The 19,358-nt window shown below is 40.5% G+C and overlaps 1 protein-coding gene across 2 annotated transcripts in view; it reads right to left on the bottom strand.

Annotated features, from left to right (window-relative positions):
• MTHFD1L (methylenetetrahydrofolate dehydrogenase (NADP+ dependent) 1 like) overlaps window positions 1-19,358 on the bottom strand; it is a 159,831-nt gene that overhangs the window by 63,818 nt on the left and 76,655 nt on the right. For both annotated transcript variants that reach the window (XM_087776464.1, XM_087776465.1), the window contains 4 exons: window positions 5,700-5,839; window positions 3,968-4,009; window positions 2,782-2,882; window positions 2,184-2,361 (listed from right to left, as the gene is read on the bottom strand). In XM_087776464.1, the coding sequence (XP_087632590.1) occupies window positions 2,184-2,361; window positions 2,782-2,882; window positions 3,968-4,009; window positions 5,700-5,839 (461 nt within the window). The remainder of the gene's footprint in view (window positions 1-2,183; window positions 2,362-2,781; window positions 2,883-3,967; window positions 4,010-5,699; window positions 5,840-19,358) is intronic.

Genomic DNA, 19,358 nt, shown 5'->3' with positions numbered 1-19,358 from the left:
TCCTTAGTTTCCAGGGCATCTCATTAGAGACAAAGTCAGAAAGGCAGACACATTGTTCATTATTTGGCTGTAAAAACGTTCCTTGGACAAAATGCCCTGAAGAGATGCCGCAGCACTTATATTCCCAAGGTATTTCCATCTATTCTGTGAAGGCAGTGGTTAATACTAATAGGAGTTGGCTAGATTGCTGACATTTGGAAAAACAGTGGGGGAGGTGGAAAGAACTGAAATGGGCGCAACAGATATAAGGTACATATCAGGGAGGAGAGAAAGTGAAAGACAACAGTAGGGCATATCTACCTCAGGTTGAACTTTTCTCTGGCGAGAAGAATCAAAACAGGAACTTTCAGCCATTTAAAAGAATGAAGCCGAGGTTCTGCTGTTAAAAAATAGCATTCAAACATTTTCTAAAGAAACTTAAGTAGCACTGGCGCATAGGATCTGAAATTTGATAAGGGCTTCCTTGGTGCCAGAGAAGTCTATTTTGCTGCCCAAATTTTAACGTTTGGATAGTCAGGAAGGTCCCGAGAAATCATTTGTATAACCTTCTCAGCAATACGTCCCTCCAAATGTTCTGCCTGCATGGTGGTACTCCAGCATAGTGCTTTCAGGGGCCCAAGCAGCCCTTCCTTGCAAGCTGCTCCTCTTGACAGCTCATGATGCTGCGATACTACCTTGCAGACAACTGCAATAACAAAGCCTCCAAGACATGGAAAAAGAGTCACCAACGCTGGCAGACAAAGGATTGAAACTTGGACCACACTATCCTTTTTAGGTTTTCTGACTAATGGCTAAGCAAATTAAACACAAAGCCCAAGCAAGGGTCAGAGGAACAATGATAGGTGGAGGAACCCTAGTAATGTAATCAGTGGAAAAACCTAATCAGTGAAAACTGGAGCACACTGAATTGGTTGTTTCCTAAGACCATCCAAGGGGAAGGATGAGACCATAGTCCTTGGTGTGAAATGCACCAAGGTGAGTCAATGGAGAAACTCTTTAATCAGAAAACTTTGCAAACAAAAGGGGGTGATTGCCCACAGCAGCACAGGGCTCCTTATGGGATGTAGGCAGAAGAGCACTTTGGGACAGTGTAAAACTTATGATGAGGTTTTTGAAGGGGATTGTGGGAATGTGTAAAGATTGTTAGGGCAGGTTTAGTGGACGAACCAAAGATGGGGAAAGGGAGTAATCGAGATGGATTGAAGAGGAAGAATTGTGGGGAAAAAACGGAGGGAAAAGCTGAAGAAGGGGCAGGTTGAGTGCAAAGGTGTCTGGTCAGTAGCTTGTCTTACTGAGCTCTGTGCTTGAGCACCACAGTCTGTCCTCTAGTCTCATTAAATCTGATTTCTGACTACCTTCTGTGTGGGTGAGCTCTCTGCTCTAAATGTGTATGTATGAACACTAGAGAACAGGAGGAGAGGTCTGAGTGCCAGCAGCTGGAGTAAACCGTGAACCTCAGGGGCTCATGGACCCTGGTGCCAACAACTGGAGCAGGGCAGGGGCACTGGGGACTGCTCCTGGAGACTGGGGATCTAAGGCCAACAGCAGCGGTAATGCATATATCGTGTGTGCCATATTGTACTAGCAGACTCCATTCCCGATCAGCAGGAGAGAAGGGACAGCACTGGGCCGCCTGTGCTCTTCATGTTCATCTGAGGGCTGTGGGTGTATAAGTGGGTGCTGGTAAAGGCAGTGCTTTCTCTCTGCATTGACCTGTCTGGCTGGGCAGACGTGTAGCATGAGCGTGCATGTGCTACCTCTAACATCCTTCTCATACAGAGACTGAATGCTTCAGGGAGCCACAACTTGGAGCAATACCCATGACTGTGAGAGAGTAACTATATATCATTTTAGCTGATTGCCAGAAAAAGTATCATGACTGTGAGATCTTTGTGGAGAAGTCTCCCACAATAATTTGTGAATGTTCCACCTACAGACATACTTTTATGTTAAACAAGAAAGTATCAGAAACATCATTCAATGCACTAAGTAACGAGCATTACCAGCAAGTATCCTGCTCCTCTGATTCGACAAGCCACAGATTGATTGTTCTCTCCAGCTTTTGTGATTTTAAGCCAAGTCAAGCCCCTTTCCAAGTACGTTAGATAGCTTTGTTGCAATGTTGTTCTTGTTTTAAATCCAACACTGATGCAGCATGCATTCATTAACAAGAAAAATCTTACCTCCAAGTTGTAGAGATATTTGAAACTATTTTTCTGATTGGCTGCCTTTTCCACAGCTTGAGCTAATTTTACTGCTCCTCTGCCACCAGCCGACCAGTGATTGCAGGGTACAGCATCAAATGCTCCAGATTGCTTTGCAATCTTACACACCAGATCAACCTCAGCAGGAGAGTCAGTTCTGCCAACCAAACAGTTCCGTATCATTATTCTGTTTAATTAGTTCTCTTTTATAACCTTATATACTTAGCCTTATTCTACCATCAGCAGTTGTAAAGCAAGTCTATATAGAAATTGTGCCATATACATAATGCATTTATATACAGCATATGTATTTACATGTTTCAAGAACACTTTTTGTAATTGTTATAGCTAATTAACATGGAAGTTTAATAGTTCCATAACAGTATATACTTTTCTGGTGGTTTTAAAACCTTAAGAACAAGCTAAGGATTTAAAGGTCTTCATATTCATGATGAAAACAGGAAATTCTTTAATAGCTTCTTTTCTTCAGGCCAAAACTGATTAATTTAAAAAGCAAGAAAAGTGTGAAATTTGAACTGTGGATTTACTCACAAGAGTAATGAAAGAATAGACTTACTTGAAGACATTTAGAGCAACCACAACAGGAACTCCAAAGAGCTGAGTAATTTGAATCTGTTTCTGTAGATTACAGCAGCCATCAGCTACCAGCTGGAGGTTCTGTGCAATTAAATAAAAATTAATGGAAATGCTAAGATACATCAAGTCTTCTGCAGCCAAAGAATTTTCCATAAATAAAAGCGAACATAAACAGTGCTGATCATGACAGCTGCAGGCAAATAAAATGCTTCCAGACAAAAATATTTTGGCACTTATTTATTCTTATTTCATTTAATAAACAACAGACATATTTAAGTAACTAAGCAGTGTCCAAAATTTGTACATGAACGTATTGCTCTTTTCTGGGACACAAGAAGACAGTGCAGCTGATGACTGGTTGCTTGTCACAATTGTGCAAGGGCTGTTAGTCTCTTGTTTGCAAAGTTTATAAACAAACTACAGTAGTGGGGTGGGGTTTGACATACAGATGTGTTAGATGCATATTCTAATCTATATATGCACATATATATCCCAGATAAAAGCACATTACTGGATTTCCTTATTTACTGTTTCACCTCACAATTTGTAGGCCTTGTGTTAATTGCAACAACACACATATCCTTAGCCTGATAAAACCAAAAGACCAGAATTTGTCTACAGTGAAGAGACAAAGAAAACAAACCTGTAGAATCCACCCTCGTTTGAAGAGTGACATCCAACACCAGACATGAAGCACAAACAGATTAAACCTGTTGTTTATAATGAACAGGTTAAGCTATCATTAATTTCAGGGAGTGTCTTTGACCCCTGCACCACTCTGCTCTCGTGCTGCCATAAATGCCTGTATGATGGACTGGAATGAAGAGCTGATCAGTCTGAAAACTTAGTGGTCCTGGAAAAACTACTAAAAAAAAATAATTTTTCAGCTAGCTCAGTTCCTCAGTACAATCTATCATGCAGTCACACACATAGCACGCACAAGAAGGATAACACCAAGTGGCCGGGGGAAGATAAGATGGCTTTACTTGTTGGCAATGCCTGTTAAAGGTGTTCACTGAATGTCAGCATTAGACCATGCTATTGTCAAACCTGAGGCTGCACACTATCCAGCCAGAGGAATGAGAAGTTCTGATTCTCCATAGACCACATTATTTTGTCCCTTGAAACAAGCACTTCTCCTACAGTTTTATAATAGTTTTTCTTACCTCTTCTGTGTATTCTTTCTTCAAGGGGGCACCAGCAGTTACCTGGAATAATAAACAATCGAAGTCATCACAGATTGACACGTCATAATCCTAAACGGTCAGAACTGCACTTCTGCTTACTTTCTGTACTGCCAGTGAGCACATACATTGCACACAACATCATAGCTTGACTGCATCTTCTGTTTTATTCCAAGTTACACTGGTACGTGGCGAATAGCAACACTTCCTATTGTATTCGGGTAGCGAGATACAGGTACTGACTCAGCAACTAGTTGTAAAGGATTTATTAGAGAGGAGGTAATTGGATTCCATTCTACATGCTTAACAACACACCAGCAGTGCAAAGACAATAGACAGCAACCTCCAAGAGCTGGCTGAAGAAATAACAGTAATATAGATGACTAGAAGAACATCATCTTTGGGTGTCCTGTAATTATTCCCTGTGGCAAGGAACTGCATGCAAGTCATTTACTTTACTAGAAAGCACAAAGATATACAAAGAGTATCACCAGCATACTATTTTTGAGTCTTCAAGGACCACATACATCGATACCAGGCACTGGACTTAGTTACTTTTGTCTCAAGCATCGGTCTTGGTCTGTTTTATAGTTAACCTCCCAGTAAAAGTATCTGGTACCCTACATGCCTCTGTGATGCATTATGCAAACAAATGAAAGCTTTATACTTCTAAAGACACAGATAGACAGAAATAGAGACAGTTATTAAGACACATTTCTTATATATCTCTTATTTTTGCTAAACTGAATGATAACACCCATGACAATATACCTGCCTTGATAAACATGGAGGAATATAACTAAAAATAAAGAAAACTTGCACTAGACATGGACTAAAATGATAGAAAGTTATATAATTATGTCAACCTGAAAGACTGAAAAAGGACAGTTCAGCTTTAGCTCTAAAAGATGATAAGCTGTGAGGGAGACCATGCGTTCCAAAATTGTGTGGCTATGGAAACAGCTCTGGTATTTTCACCCAGTGAGACTGTTTCCCTGGCAGCATCTCTCACATGCATGCTGCTGGGCAGATGAAAGTGTTTCTAGGAGTTAAATGTTTGCCTGCTTGACTAGCAGAGTCCGATCCGGTTGTATGACTGAGGAATACTCAGTAATCTGCACAAGTCTCTTCGTGGCTTAAATAGCGAAAAATGATACACTGGTGACTTTTGGCACACTGGGAAAACACTTGCACAAAAATCAGTTACCTTAGCATCCCTGAGGGAATTAACCTGAGCAGATTAAAAGGACAGAAGGGGTTCCCATTATTGCAGTGAAAGAAATCTCAAAACCTTCACTAACAACAGTCCCTGCTTCCGCTCACATACTGCAATAATGTAACTCTTCTCATTCCTCCTCAGCTGTCAACTTTCCCAGCCTGCAACTACTTCAGTGCACTTGCAAACACTATTTCAAAAGGCAAGGAAAAGAATATATATACATATTATAGCTTTTTTTTTTTTTTCAGGCAAACCAACTTTCCTCCCTCAGCAAGGTTTAGTACTTCTTCAGAGCTGTTTCATCCCTCTTCTTTCATTTGTGCCTTTCCACTCCTGCATTACCTTTGGAGGTAACATCTATATAATGAGGTAACTCTGGAGGGAAATCTAAATACTGCTCCATAAGCTACCCCCAATATTTCTTAAACCAAGATATTTTACTTATTTCAAATACTAGCAACAATTTCATTTTCCAAGAAAGGTGCAAAAACTTACATTTGGCCCACCTCCATGCATCTTCAAAGCCCTCACTGTAGCAACAAGTACAACCACACTGGGAACCAAGCCAGAGGCTCTGCATTTGATGTTGAAGAATTTCTCCATCCCAATGTCAGCACCAAAGCCAGCTTCAGTTACTGTTAAACATTAAAAAAACAAAACCAAACCACACATAAAACATGCTTTTGGTTAAACACTGGGGGATACTTCTACTTTAGCATACAGTGCACTTAAACATACATCAGTACTCAGTTTTGAATGAACTTTCAAATAGAGGTCTATTTACATTACTGAGTCTGATTAAAAAACTATTCCCAATGCAGAAATAAATTCTCTTATTCTTGATATGTACAATATGTCATCAAAAGTAGTCACATGGGGAAAAAAAACCAAGTAATGCAAATTAGTTGGAATCAAAGTCTTTTAAAAACATCTAGTCCTCTAAAATAGCTATTTCTGTGTAATTCTATTTAAAATGCTTAAAATTCTTACAGATCTAAGACTTCCCTGCATTATTCCTCCTTTCTTGGTTTCACTGAAGATGTGCTTTCATTATAACTAACAGACCTAAATTCTCCTAGGTTTGCAGAACTTCTGATCATCTCTTGCCTTTGTGGACCAGATGTCTAATTATAAACACAAAACAGCATTTACAGTCATGTCTCAGCATTGAAGATACTCTTAAACCATGAATTCTGTAACAGGACTTTGCACCAAAGAAGTCAGACGTTAATTTAATGTGACTCGGGAAAAAAAATCTGTGCAGAATTAGGATATGCCTGGCAAAGTATTTTTAGCAGAGCTACAAATAAAAGAGAAGATAATCTGTATTAAATGACGTCAGTCTCTTCAGAGCTAATTTGCTCTGATTTGTCAAACATCAATTATCTCAATTGCCTCTTTTAAAATCCAAATAATTTCTTTTTATTAGACAAACACAAGCACACAGCAATTCAAAAATTCAAGGGATTAAATCTCCTGTTGGTTGAAAATTTGCTCATGTAACTATTTCCCACCAGAACACACTGAAGTGTTGGGATCAATGCGTGCCTCTGGAAGATGTGAAGGGACTTTCAGCCAGACAAGTCAGGGTGGGAAAATCGCTTGCTTCAGAGGCTCCTGGACCTGACTCCAAGCAGGGCTGGCAATGTGTCCCCATAACCCCAATCAGATTGCAAAAACTAGCAAATTCCCTTTTCTTTCTCTCCCTCTTGCCAGCAGTTTTGACTCTCGTGCGTAGAAGGGGACCACAAACAGCTGATTGAACATTTCGGGGCTGGAAACCTTCAGCAGAGTCAAGGAGGAGGAGGTGCAGATTAGCTCTGCTGCTGTGGGAGAAAGTATCTTTCTGTTGGCAGCCGAAGCGCTTTAGGAAGTCCCAGCCTTTGTGCATTTGTCCTCACCCCACCAGTCCTCTTCCACCCCTTCGCTCTGCACAGGCTGAAACAATTGCCTGCGTGGCTCTGCTCAGAGGGAGGAAACGGCTGCTGGGGCTGGGGGAGGAAGCAAGAGCAGGGGGCAAGGGGGTGGGCATGCCGGGGGCAGCAGGGACCTCTTGAATTAGTAACGTGGCAAGTGCCATGATTAACATTCGCCAAAATCATTGTAATATTATCTTTTTCTGAATAGTCCTGAGAAAAACAGACATACCAAACATGGGGGGGGGGGGGGGGGGGAAGAAAAAGAGGTTTACACAAACACAATAATTCACAGGAACAAAGCTAATGTCAGGATAAGTCATATTAAAAGCAGAGCCAGAGATCACATGTCTGCTTTCCAGTAACCCCCATTCTTCTTCTCTGGTCTCTTATGTGGCACAGTGTGATTAATGAGAACTCTGAGTCAGGAATATATAACCACGATCAATCTTTAATATAAACAACAGATAAACTACCAAGTACTTGAGAGGGTGGGAAAATAATTTGTCTCTTACGGAGATTGCCAGCGTATACACATAGCAGTCTCCTAACGTTTCCAAACAAAGTTTCCAGGGAGTTAATCCTTTTCATGCCAAGCCTTTTCAAGGGTCAGTTTTCCTTGGAGAAAAGGGGATTGCAAGTCTACCTTTCAGTGAGAGAAAAGCAGAGATTTCAGCCTTCCAGCAAGTACAGTGAGAGCACACACAGCACTTCGGGGCTATTGGGGAGGTGCTCGACACCCTTCAGGCAGTCTAAGCAGCCAGGGCAAACGCCCAGGAAAGCTGTATGGGGGCACTTCTCTGGGTAGCTGTGCATATTCCTCTATTGTTTGTAATGCTTTCCTTTGATATGGAGAGCAAAATACACTTTTGCCTAAATAACCCAAATCCTGTATTGACATTTGAAAAGCTAACAGAACACTGGTGTTCACCGAGACCACGTGCTACAACACAGAGAATGGGATTTCTTCATTTGATGCGGAGGAAAGGGAGAGGAATGTCGGTGCTTTCTCCAGTGTGCGGAAGGAAACAGGATGTAGTAGAAAAGCTGCCTGGATGAAAGTTGCTAACTCCGTTTCATTTCCTCCAAGGAGTAGTGAGAGGACAGAGTAATATGCCAAGCTATTATATTTTAAAATCTTTGTGCCGAAACACTTAATACAATTACTTTCAGATTGTTTCCTGCTTTCAAATGAAAGCATCAATGAAAAACAAATACAGATTTTAAATGGAAACTTTCAAGCTAGTCTGCATTTAGAGATTATGAGATAAAACAGCTAATCACTTTAAATGTAACAACAGAAATTTAAAGTAATACATGGGTTCGTTTATTTCAGTTATTATTTCTCATACATGGTTTCTCAACAGAACGCAATTACAGATTACAGGTGAACTGATGAAGATTTTGGGAACAAACATCTACCTAAGCAGACGTGGTCTGCTGTACCTCAGCTGAAGGAAAGTTTGATGCAACCACTACTACCTGCCTACACAGAGTCTTTACCCAGCTTCAGCTCCCCTCCCCAAAAGCCTCTTAATCCTGTCCCCTGCCAAGCAGCCATTTCCCAGCCCCGGGAATCCCTGCCACCTGGGCTGCTGCCCTGCAAGCAGGTAGGGAGTTTGTTATAGACGTGATGATGCCGGCATGATGGTAGCTGCTTGCTTTGATTTCCCAGCCACAAAGATAGCAGTTCTAATGAAAGTAAAGAGAGAAACAATTTGTCTTCAGCGAGCTTATAGAAAACATACAGGTATTTGCACTTCCAGCCTGAGAACACAACCCCATGGCAACATACACCAATCCAAATCAGGGATTTTACAGTCCTAAGCCTTGCTTTGCATTCCAGATCCCCTTCTTGCACTGACAAGACAGGACAATGATCTGGACAAGTACTAAAAGATTATTTCCTGGGTGTAATTTTCAGTGAGTACAGCTCTCTGGCCTGTCTCACTGCACAGTTATATAAAGTGCAAAACCTAATTCTACAAACACTCTGCTGTTTGATTTTATGCTTCAATTTTATAGCCCAAGTATCATAAGGAACACTAGAATGAAGATTAAAAATTAAAATTTCATGTGCCAGCTGTGCACTGCCATTACCTTACTTTTAATAGTGAGCCACAGGTCAAATCTAGCAATTAATACACACACATATATCAGAAGTAAACTGCATCAAAATGCTCCAATAAGTTCAAATAGTTTCTTCTCATAAAAGATCCATGTGAGGGTGACCAAAAGCTAGGCTCATTCTAACACATCAGGGTAACTGGGGAATCTTGTTTCAGAACAACAGTAGGCAAAACACAACACAAAATTACCACAGGTCTTTCTACAGGTCATATATATAACATGTACTTCACTCCGTCCAGCTACCAAAATACCCAATAAATCATAGTTTTTGTTCAGAGCAAGAACCCAAAAATACCCAAATTAGGTACAAAAGTGGAAGGAAAAGCTCATAAAACATGGAATTCGGCAACAGCAATGATGAGAAGTCTGTTGGGCAGCGTAAAGTCAGAACAATTGATACTCTTCACTGAAATCTCTAATTCCACTTCAGGGTTCAGGCAAATGAACAAATCACTCTAATGGTTTTGTTTCTTGTTTTTAATTACCATAACCTCTTCATGGAATTATTGCCCTGCCAAGCACATCTGGGAATATTTTATCACCTACGCATGACAATAGCTTAAATAGTCAGTGTCATGGTTTAAGCAGCTAATCAGATTTCATTGTCATGCTTAATGCAAAATGTAATTTTTCTCTGCCTAAAAATACGTCTATCGTGCTATAGCTGCATAAAGTGGTTCCACGTTAGCCTCACATTTACATACTGCTTAAAAGCCTTACAGACAGTGATGTTTAGATATTTTTTTTTTTTAAGATATTTTACCCACAATTGAACTTCATGTAAGCTGAGGGTAATTTCTAGTGAAAGTAGCTTCTCCCTAGTCAGCCCTTTCTATCAACAAATCAATGTCAAAATAAAACATTTGTACTATAAAGGGTCAAGTCAGATGTGTACACGAGGCGAAGCTTTAGGACACGAATTGTGAGCCTGGATTCCTGAACAATGTAAAAGGAAATGGAAACTCTGAGCTGCAAGCTGCCATTTACTCCCCACATGTAAACATATCTGTTCTGGTGCAGCTGTCTGCTGGTAAACTCAGGAAAAGAAGAGTTCAAAGTCACAGAAGCACATGAACTGTGAACCTGGAGCTGGAGGCATGCTAGCTGTAAAGTACTGATACGTTCTTGTTTAAGTGAAAAATACCAAGGTGCACAACCGCCAAGATAAACTAGGATGATCAGTGCTTTATCTAACAGGATATCATATTTTTGTTAGTATAGCTAGGGATGAATAAACCAGATGTTTGTCCATTCTGACTCTGGCAATTTATCTGATGTGAACTTCCATTATTATGACTGATTTTGGAATGTAACAGATACTTTTTTTTTTTTCTTTTTCTTTCTTTTTTTTTTCCCTCTCTCCTAACAGAGGGAGTTTTCCTGTTCATTTTTCTTCTGACATATTCTCAGATGGCATGCAACACAGGCGCTCCCTGCAACCACTGATGGATACAAAGTCCAGCAGAAAACTACACATGCATATATTAAGGCTGAACATTTTTCATGCTGTGAAGAAAACAGTTTGCATCGGCTATCAAAGTTTTTACATCCTCATTGGAGGTAACAGGTACTTGTCCCCCTTGAAGAAAGATGCCAGGGCACTACGTGCTCTGCAGAGGTACGGACGCTGGAGGTTTCTGACTGTTGACCACCAATCCATGCTTTTGACTGAACCGGACGATATGGCAGTCCTGGCTTCTTAGGCTAAAAGGATGACACTTCTAACAGCTATTAATGAGTTTTCTCCCACAAGAAGTCCTGACCAAAATAAGCTTTATTCTCAGAAAGCAGATTACATGAAGTTATGTTCAATAGTAGATTACTATTCACTCGAGACTCTCTGCATGGAAGTCTCTCCAAACGTAGACCGAGAGCAGCCCACCTGCACAAGCACCCCCAGAGAGCTGCTATAAATGCCTGGTTTCTGGTTCCATGGGCGTACCCCGCCAAGCCACAATACTTAAGCTCTAGCGCTTGAGACTTCTCCTGAGATAAACTTATTTGGAGGAAAAAAAAATCTCCTGGAAATTTTCAACTTCTCCAGACAAATAAAATATGTCAGCTGAAAACAAAGATTTACATTCAAGTACCCTGCCATCGTACCCCATGACAGTAGCAGTTCAATTCATGCCGCCTTCCTCCAAAGCAGACTTGTCTCCAGAGGCCAAGAGTCTCAGGCCTCAGCTGACTGTCATTGCCTCCTGGCAGCAAGGGCTCCCAGGAATACACTTCATCTAAGTGCTGATTCCCTTGGGACCCCATAACAAGCTATTTCAACCTTTTGCTCAGAAACATTTCTGTTTCCATAAGAGATGAATTTTACCACTGAAATGCAGAGCAGCTTTAAATGAGAAACTAAAGGTTACAGCATAATCTCTCACAGTTATTCACTTTAAATACCAATTGCTGTTAACTTTCCAAGAGCATCCCATACATTAAACAAACAAATAGGCACAATGACTCATGCAGATTATTCCCAGACTACAGACAAAAAACTAGCAGAAAGTTCACTTTATTTACTACAAGCCAGACAGCTGAAGATAACTCTTAAATCTTGATTCTCTCACAACTAAAGATACAATTCCTTTTTGTGGGTTTTACAGGCCTGCTTATATGTGTATGCCGCATATGTCGGGTTTGAAATTCAGGGTGGGAATCAAACTGAAAACTCCAGGAGCTGACAGGAGTGGCACTGAGCAACAGAAAGCATGCTCTGCACATCTCCACAGCTCTGCTTGCCTCGCCCTCTTGAAAATATAGAGAAGTGCAACTGCAGTGATTCCGGCCTACGAAGCACCAATTTAGGCATGGTTTTACACTGTGGCTGAACCAAATGAGCACCCTGCTGAAAGGGCAATTCCTGTTCCCTCTTAATTCTTCCATCTTTCTCCCCTGCTCCCTGCCTCCCTCCTTGCTGCCCAGACTTCCCGCAGGTTTTGGCACTCCTCTAATTGGAAGGTAAACTGTTGGAATTTGCTAACCAGAAAACATACAAACAAAAAAACACAGAACAAAAAAAAAATTTCCACTGTGTTATATTTGAATCAGATGAAGTGAGACCAGACAAGTGTCTGAACACGTTCAAACAGTCAGCAAAAGCAGACAAGCCGAAGCAGGGGAAGGAAGGGAGACGCATTTCAACAGTGGCAAACTGTTAATTCATCTCTAGCCACCTTGTCGAACCATGCTCTGATATTTCAAATGTAAAATTTGACATCTTCTCACAGCTCACTAGTAATGAGCTCATTATTTAGATTTATTACTAGAGATTAAAAACCTGAAGATGTCTTACAAACCACAAACAATTCTAATAGAAATAAAGTGAGCTGTATGTGGCTTCACAGGCTACATGTTTCTCTGAATCCCTCTGCTAAGCCTGCCAGGTTTTACAGCCACCTTCTCTTAACTCCTGTATCCTATACTCATGTAAAGACCTATAACCCACAGGCTAAGTGTTGGCCCCTGACATGAATTGTAATGCATAGCTGAATACACTAACCAAATATACACAGTTCCCCCTTTTCTAACCTCCTTCTGTTACAATATTAACTAGAAAAATTCAAACAAAAGAACTGTGAGGTTTAGGTTTGTTTCATCCTTTTATCATTCATAGCACATTTCCTTTGAGGTAACAGAGTATCATTTGCTCATAAGACAGATGACCACATTTTTAAAATGGAGCACAATTAATGGCACAGGAATAAGGCAATTACGTTATCTCATACTTAAGAGATCATCATGGCCTTTGGCAAAGAATTATTAGCCTTATGGTAATTACAAAATTAAAACCTCACCACTTTTTTATTTGGAGTTGCATGGAAGGAATAATTAACAGCAGCACTGATTGATCTTCATTTAAGGCCGTTCTTCTACAATTCCCCAACTGCAAGGAGTATATTAACTTATGGTACCCACCATATTACCCTAAGTGATTAAAATAAATTTCATCACACCTAAAACCATGTTTCTTGCTGGGTATCTCACTACTAGACTTTCATTTATGTTCACTTTTAAAAGATCCAGTTGGCTGAAGCTCCTGCCACAAATACACCTTCTATCAAACTGAAGCTGCTCTCTGTTGAGCTCTCAGGCTTTGGCTCCTCCTGCTTCCCTTGGAAGAGCTACGGAAAATGGACTTTGAATATGCTTTGAGAAGTCATGTTACAAGCGTCGGGAAAACACTGACTTCAACAGGCAGGCAGAAAGCCTGAAGATCTCTTCCCTGGAAAAGTTCTACCAGGGGCCATAAAGTAACACCTGCCTTAGGACCAATAGTGCACTGATTCATAAAAAAGGAAAGAGGGGATGTGAAGGATCCTATTCTTAAGGCAGAACACCACTTCAGCATACGCCCTGGAAGATGACATACTTTCTAAAGAGCAGCAGAAATACAATCAGGCAATGAGTGATGATACAGGTAGTGAATGATGAATACATAATTTTTTGCAGCCATACAAGGTGTCCTCGGAGACCGTCGCAAGTCAGAGACAAAAATCCATTTAACCAACCACCACCACACGCCGGGCTGTGGGTGTTAGTGCACTCCCGCATGCCTTCAGATGGGCATGGCTGGGAGAGACAGTGAGGCCAGGAAATTGCCTTGCCGGCCACAGGCGCTCCTCCTCGTTCTCATCACAAAACAAAAGCACCCGTGCCCGGATGGCGGGAGAGTGGTGTCGGCTGAGGCTACGGTGGATGCCACACAACAAAGAGCCGCTGCTGAATCAGGATGATCAATGCTCCTGTCACTTGGCGCAATCACCCGAGGCATGCCAGGCACGGAGTCATCAATCACTGCAGTGTAAGCCTACCCCATAATACATGCAACTATTTGCCTTGGGCTGCTGTCTTGTTAAAACTCCCCCAGACTCTTTAGAGGCACACGTTTTGAGAAGTATTCCCCACTCTGCCCTTCTAAAATCCTGGGGAGTGCCTGCTTATTACAATAACGATTTCACTCATGATTTAGGCACTCTCTTTTCAGCGTACGCATGCAGTGAATCCTCCTCCTAGGAGGAGGAACAGGTTCTGGTTTTGCTTCATTCCACTTAGTCTTTGCTAGAAGACAGAATGCTTTCCTTTCATGATGGGCCTGGGAGGGGACACCAACACCGCTATTCTTGACAAAACTACTGAGCCATGTTTTAGAAATTCATAGAAAAGGGCATCTCCTGTTATGTATCTCCAGGAAGAAGAGTATTCCACTGCACTAGCAGTTTGTCTTGATGAAAAAATGGCCCAGTGAAACATCTGATAAAAAGGCTGTAAATTACTCTACAAGACCACCCCGAGAGCTCAGCTGGAGAGCTCTGTGGTGATGGAAATTCTACAAAGAGTGTGATACATGTTTCAGACACACACAGAATTTAAGCTATCAATACACAGAATGACTTTGCAGAGAGACAGAAAGTGCCAGATACTGTTAGTAGTATTTTAGGAGATGGGGAAAAAATTCCTAGCGGTGAGAACGTGCAGCCTAAGCCACAGAAGAGCAGACAAGGGTAAAAGAAGCAGGCATGTAAAGCACTGTGCTGCACAGACTTTATGTAATAGCCACACGCATGCAGAAACACAGCAGGAGCAACTTTGGAAATCGTGGAAGCCTGTCAGATGTAAGCCCTCTATACCTTTTGCAGATAGGCATTAGCTTGCTTGTAATCACCTATATTTTTAAAATAAACTCTACAAAGCCATTATTTGAATCTCTACTCAATGTGTAAGATTGATGGCTTGTGTCAAACTTATTAATATGTATTTACTGTTTTCCCTATAATTTTTGGATGAGGAAAAAGGACTCAGCTGGTTAAAATTGCTGTGGAAAATAACTGTGTCTGTTGAACCATATGTGTGTGCATATGTGTAATCTATCTTATAGAAAGAATTACAAACTGAGGTGAGCAAAGGTACTAAGGTCACACACCAACAAATCCCACATGGAGAAGGGTTTTCCTACATGGATTTCCCAATTAAGAACACAACCAAAACCAAAATCAAACCATAATTCTGCTAGTTTACAAGCCAAATCCTTTCAATTGCTCATGGCTAAGCCGATCCTTCAATGCCTGTTGTGAATTTCTCCACTTAACCACAATTCATGTAATCAAGGCAACAGAATTGCCACTGCAAACTACCCATTACCATTTTTGTAATAGTTATACATTATTAGTGGATCCTCCTTTACTAAAGATTATAAATTATTAATTTTTTTTTTCAGTTCCTCTTCATAATTGCCCATCATCTTGTCATCTCAGCTACTCTTTTGTCCTTGGCCCTCCCCTGCATTTTTGTGCTTTTTCACTCCTTGTGCAGTGAAGGACCCCAAACCGTCCACTGAATTCCTAATTGGCTGCAGGAAAAGCTGAACCTGCAACCCTTGATTTATGAAGCTGTTACTCAGCCCCTTGAGAGCTCTGTTTGAGATGCAGTAGATGAAGGCAGCAGATAGATGCAGCGTCCCCATGCATGTAAAGCATCTGCTCTGTCCCTGAAGCTTCATTCCCACCCAGAGCCTGCAGTTGGGGCTAAGTTGAAGATACATTATAAGCACATGCCTTATTACTGCAGGGAGCAAAGTTGAAGAGCTTGAGATTGTCAGCTTCAATAAAGCTGCAGCATAGCAAATCAAGGAGAAAGGGACCGACAAAAAGACCCACTAAATGAAAGACAGATAGGCCACCCAAAAATTAAAAATAGCTGTAACCCATATTTTCTCTTACTGTATTTGAATCTAATCTGTTTTCTCAATCAAATCTAATTAATTACAAAGCAGTTATATAAAACTGCAAAAAATAAAATGACAAGGTCAGAGCAGCAAACTGACCCTGATATACCATTTAGGATATTAATCTTTTCTTTTAATGTATTATTTTATATAATCGGAGAACAGTCTCTGAACACTTTCAAGTACTGCCAACATCTGACCTTCAAAACCACTTTGGCTATTTGCCAAAGCAACACTCTTCCCATTAACAAATCATACTGGCCATACATAACCTAGTATTATTTGCAATCTAATTAATATTTTTAGAAATGGTTTAGAAACATATTTATGTCCCTAGTCATGAATTCTTGATATTTTTCTTTAGAGCCAATCCCACCAGGTCATAAGATCAGATATGTAAGCAAACCTAATTTCTGTTTTCGAAGTCTACTTTCTGTTAAAATTATTTAGAAATTCCCAGCATAGAATAACACATGTGGTCTGTTGTTTGAAAATTAAAAAAAAAACCAAAACAATTTGAAGTCAGCATACTTTCTGAGAAATCACAGTATTTTTCTTTTATATTGTCTTACTGTAAAGTACTTCATAAAATTTATGAGGCAAAACAAAACACCTGCAAATAAAAATCTTAGGAACCTTCTGCATGTGCATTTTTCTTCTGAGAACATCTAAAGACATACCTTAATCTTTTCCCCAAACCATGACATTATTTCAGTTGAGCTGGTAGAGAGGGTAGCACAGGACAAGAAGAAAACATTTCGGAGTGCTGATCCCAAAGAAGACAATGTAGCTTTGAACAATTCTCCCTGAAACACCTATTAACTGAGCTCTCAGTGTGCATGTCTTTATGGAATACCAGTGGAAAACAGAAAAGCAACTCTGCTAAATATAAACTTGTACTAATTATATTAAACCTCTGCTAACTATAATTGCCATAATCAAAAATGGAAATACATGTATTTAAGTCCTTACCACGTTTCACATTTGTATTGACTTCTCTGGAGCCTTGAAGGTTTAAGTCAACAGTTCACAAAGTAAACACACATACAAACAAACATTGCCCCCTCCATATTTGTACATTACTAACAATTTTAATTATAAAAGCCTTCAGAAAACAAAGCACTCCTGCCTGCAGATTCAGAACAATGGCTCAGAAAATAAAAAACAAAAAAAAGGCGTCTCCAACATGATGGAAACGTCCAAACAAACCTACATCTTATGCAAGTAGTCCACAAAAAGAACATTAGATTTCAGTATCAAAAAGCCAGTAAAACAAACAAACAAAAAAAATCTAATGAAGAGCTTTCATTTTCAAATGATATTAAAAATAAATCACACTAAAATTAACATTCAGCCTTTGAAATGGGACTTGAACTCTTTATGCATACTCTGCCCTGCTGACCCTTGCTAAGGGGTGTAAGTCAATATGGAATACTCACAAACGGAGAGAGGATGATGGATTTTCTGCCAAATAACCCTAAGCAAAAGTAATGCTGTTAGCTAGGGAGCCTGCTTTTATTTCCTTTGCCAAGTGATAAATTAAGAGAACTTCCTAGCATATATGATGTTTTACTGTTTGCATTTTTTTAACCTCTGGTTCTTCTCTTCTTATAAATAAAAGCAATACAACCAGTAGACAACAAAAGAACAAAAGGCACTGCTTATTTGCTTGTTATAATTTGGGAGTTTTAAAACTAGGTAAGATTGCTAACTTGAGGAGAGCAGGGAAAATAAATAGGACGGAAGTTGCAATGTCATCAGTTTCTACTCAGTAGATGCTATTTTATTTATCAGGAACTGGGCAGTGCCTCTACTTTCTGAATGAATGACAGATCCTTCCTATCTATTTTTACCTCTGGATAACTGTCCTGAGACCAAGAATAATGGATAGCCCTTAACAGTTGTACACTCCATACTTTTAATTTATGAATGTCATTGACAGAGGAAAGAGTTATGTTAAGCTCTAACATGTTGCAGAAGAGGTCAGCATACAGAGGATTAAAATACCATGTCAGCTTGTCAGTGAATTCCTGATGCATGTTTAAGTACTGGCAGCTGCCATGGCTCTACAAAAGAGCCTTCTACCTCGAAGTTCTTATTATGGTACTGTTTGGCATCTACCCATTTGCTATGGTGAGATGGTTCTTGCCCCTAAGAAAGTTTATAAACTGAATAAACAAATCAGAAAGAATGGGATTACATATGCAGGCATGGAGGCTGCTATTACTTGATTAAGGCCACGAAGCTAGTCAAAGATGGAGGTGGTAACAAGATGTATGCCTCCTGCTATGCACTGCAGTGCCTCAGCCACGAGACGAGGAGTTCTCCATCAGAGAACGTGTGCTGCTGGTGACAAATGATGGACTCAGCAGCTCTGCCTCCTCGTCTTTTACTGGGCAAGAAAGAGGAGCAAGGAGAGGTCTCCTCAATACACCAGCGCCTCAGGAGCCAGCCAGCTTTAGTTACCAGCCAGCCAGCAGGAACATGCACGCCACCCGTCCTGCCTCCCCATCGTCATCGCAGCAAATCCCCCAGGCATACGATCCCAACCCAAACACTGTCTCACTACATCTCCCTTCTACTCTGAAAACGCATATGAAGAAAACAAAGCCTGGCTTTCTCAAATAAGGTATGCACGTCCAGTTCTCCGTTTGCTTCTGACCCAGCCAGTTCAGTTACAGCGTGACACGTCATTCAGCGCATGACCGACACACACGCGTGCTACTTCACAGCTCTTAGTCTGTGAGAAAACCACTTAATTCCTTTGCCAGTGAGGCACGCAGCAGCATCCATCCACCAGCCAAGTTTCAAAAAAACTTGAAAACAACCACGCAAGGCCACGCTATCTCTTCAATATTTTCTATCGTGTCATTACTATGTTTTAAATTGCTTTCCTCACACTGAAATCACTTCACCCATGAATTCAAACTCCTCTAAATGTACTAATTAAAATGCCTGGTCTCTTACATGACATCTGGCCTGAGAACAGTGGTAACTCCTGGTCACCAGGAGGAAAGGCAATCAAATACATAGTTTTGTTATCTTGCAGGGTGGCCTTCTTGAGCAGAAGATAGGTAACTATTAATTACACAAGCTCTAAAGAAAAGGAAAAGACAGAGTTGCTACACTTGAGAATGAGTGTCAGAGCCTGCAAAGGAAATCAAAACAAATTGCAAAGGTCTTCAGCCACACAAATGAAAAAGTAGAAGCTAATAAAGTGAGGTCACCATGATACATTAAAGATGGAATTAAAAAACCAAAATACACAAGAGCTGAATGCACTAATCTTAACAAAGAGTGAATCAAAAGAGTGAATCAGGAATTTCAAAATCCTGGAAGAAAAAAAAAAACAAACACATAAAGCTTGTATCAGCATTTTAAATAAGT

This window comes from Nipponia nippon, unplaced genomic scaffold (genome assembly GCF_047370975.1).
Source record: "Nipponia nippon isolate SJK-2023a ecotype South Korea unplaced genomic scaffold, ASM4737097v1 scaffold_4, whole genome shotgun sequence".
Classification (NCBI taxonomy): Eukaryota; Metazoa; Chordata; class Aves; order Pelecaniformes; family Threskiornithidae; genus Nipponia; species Nipponia nippon.
The sequence above is the reverse complement of the archived record's forward strand: the minus strand, read 5'-3'. Positions and strand labels throughout refer to the sequence as shown.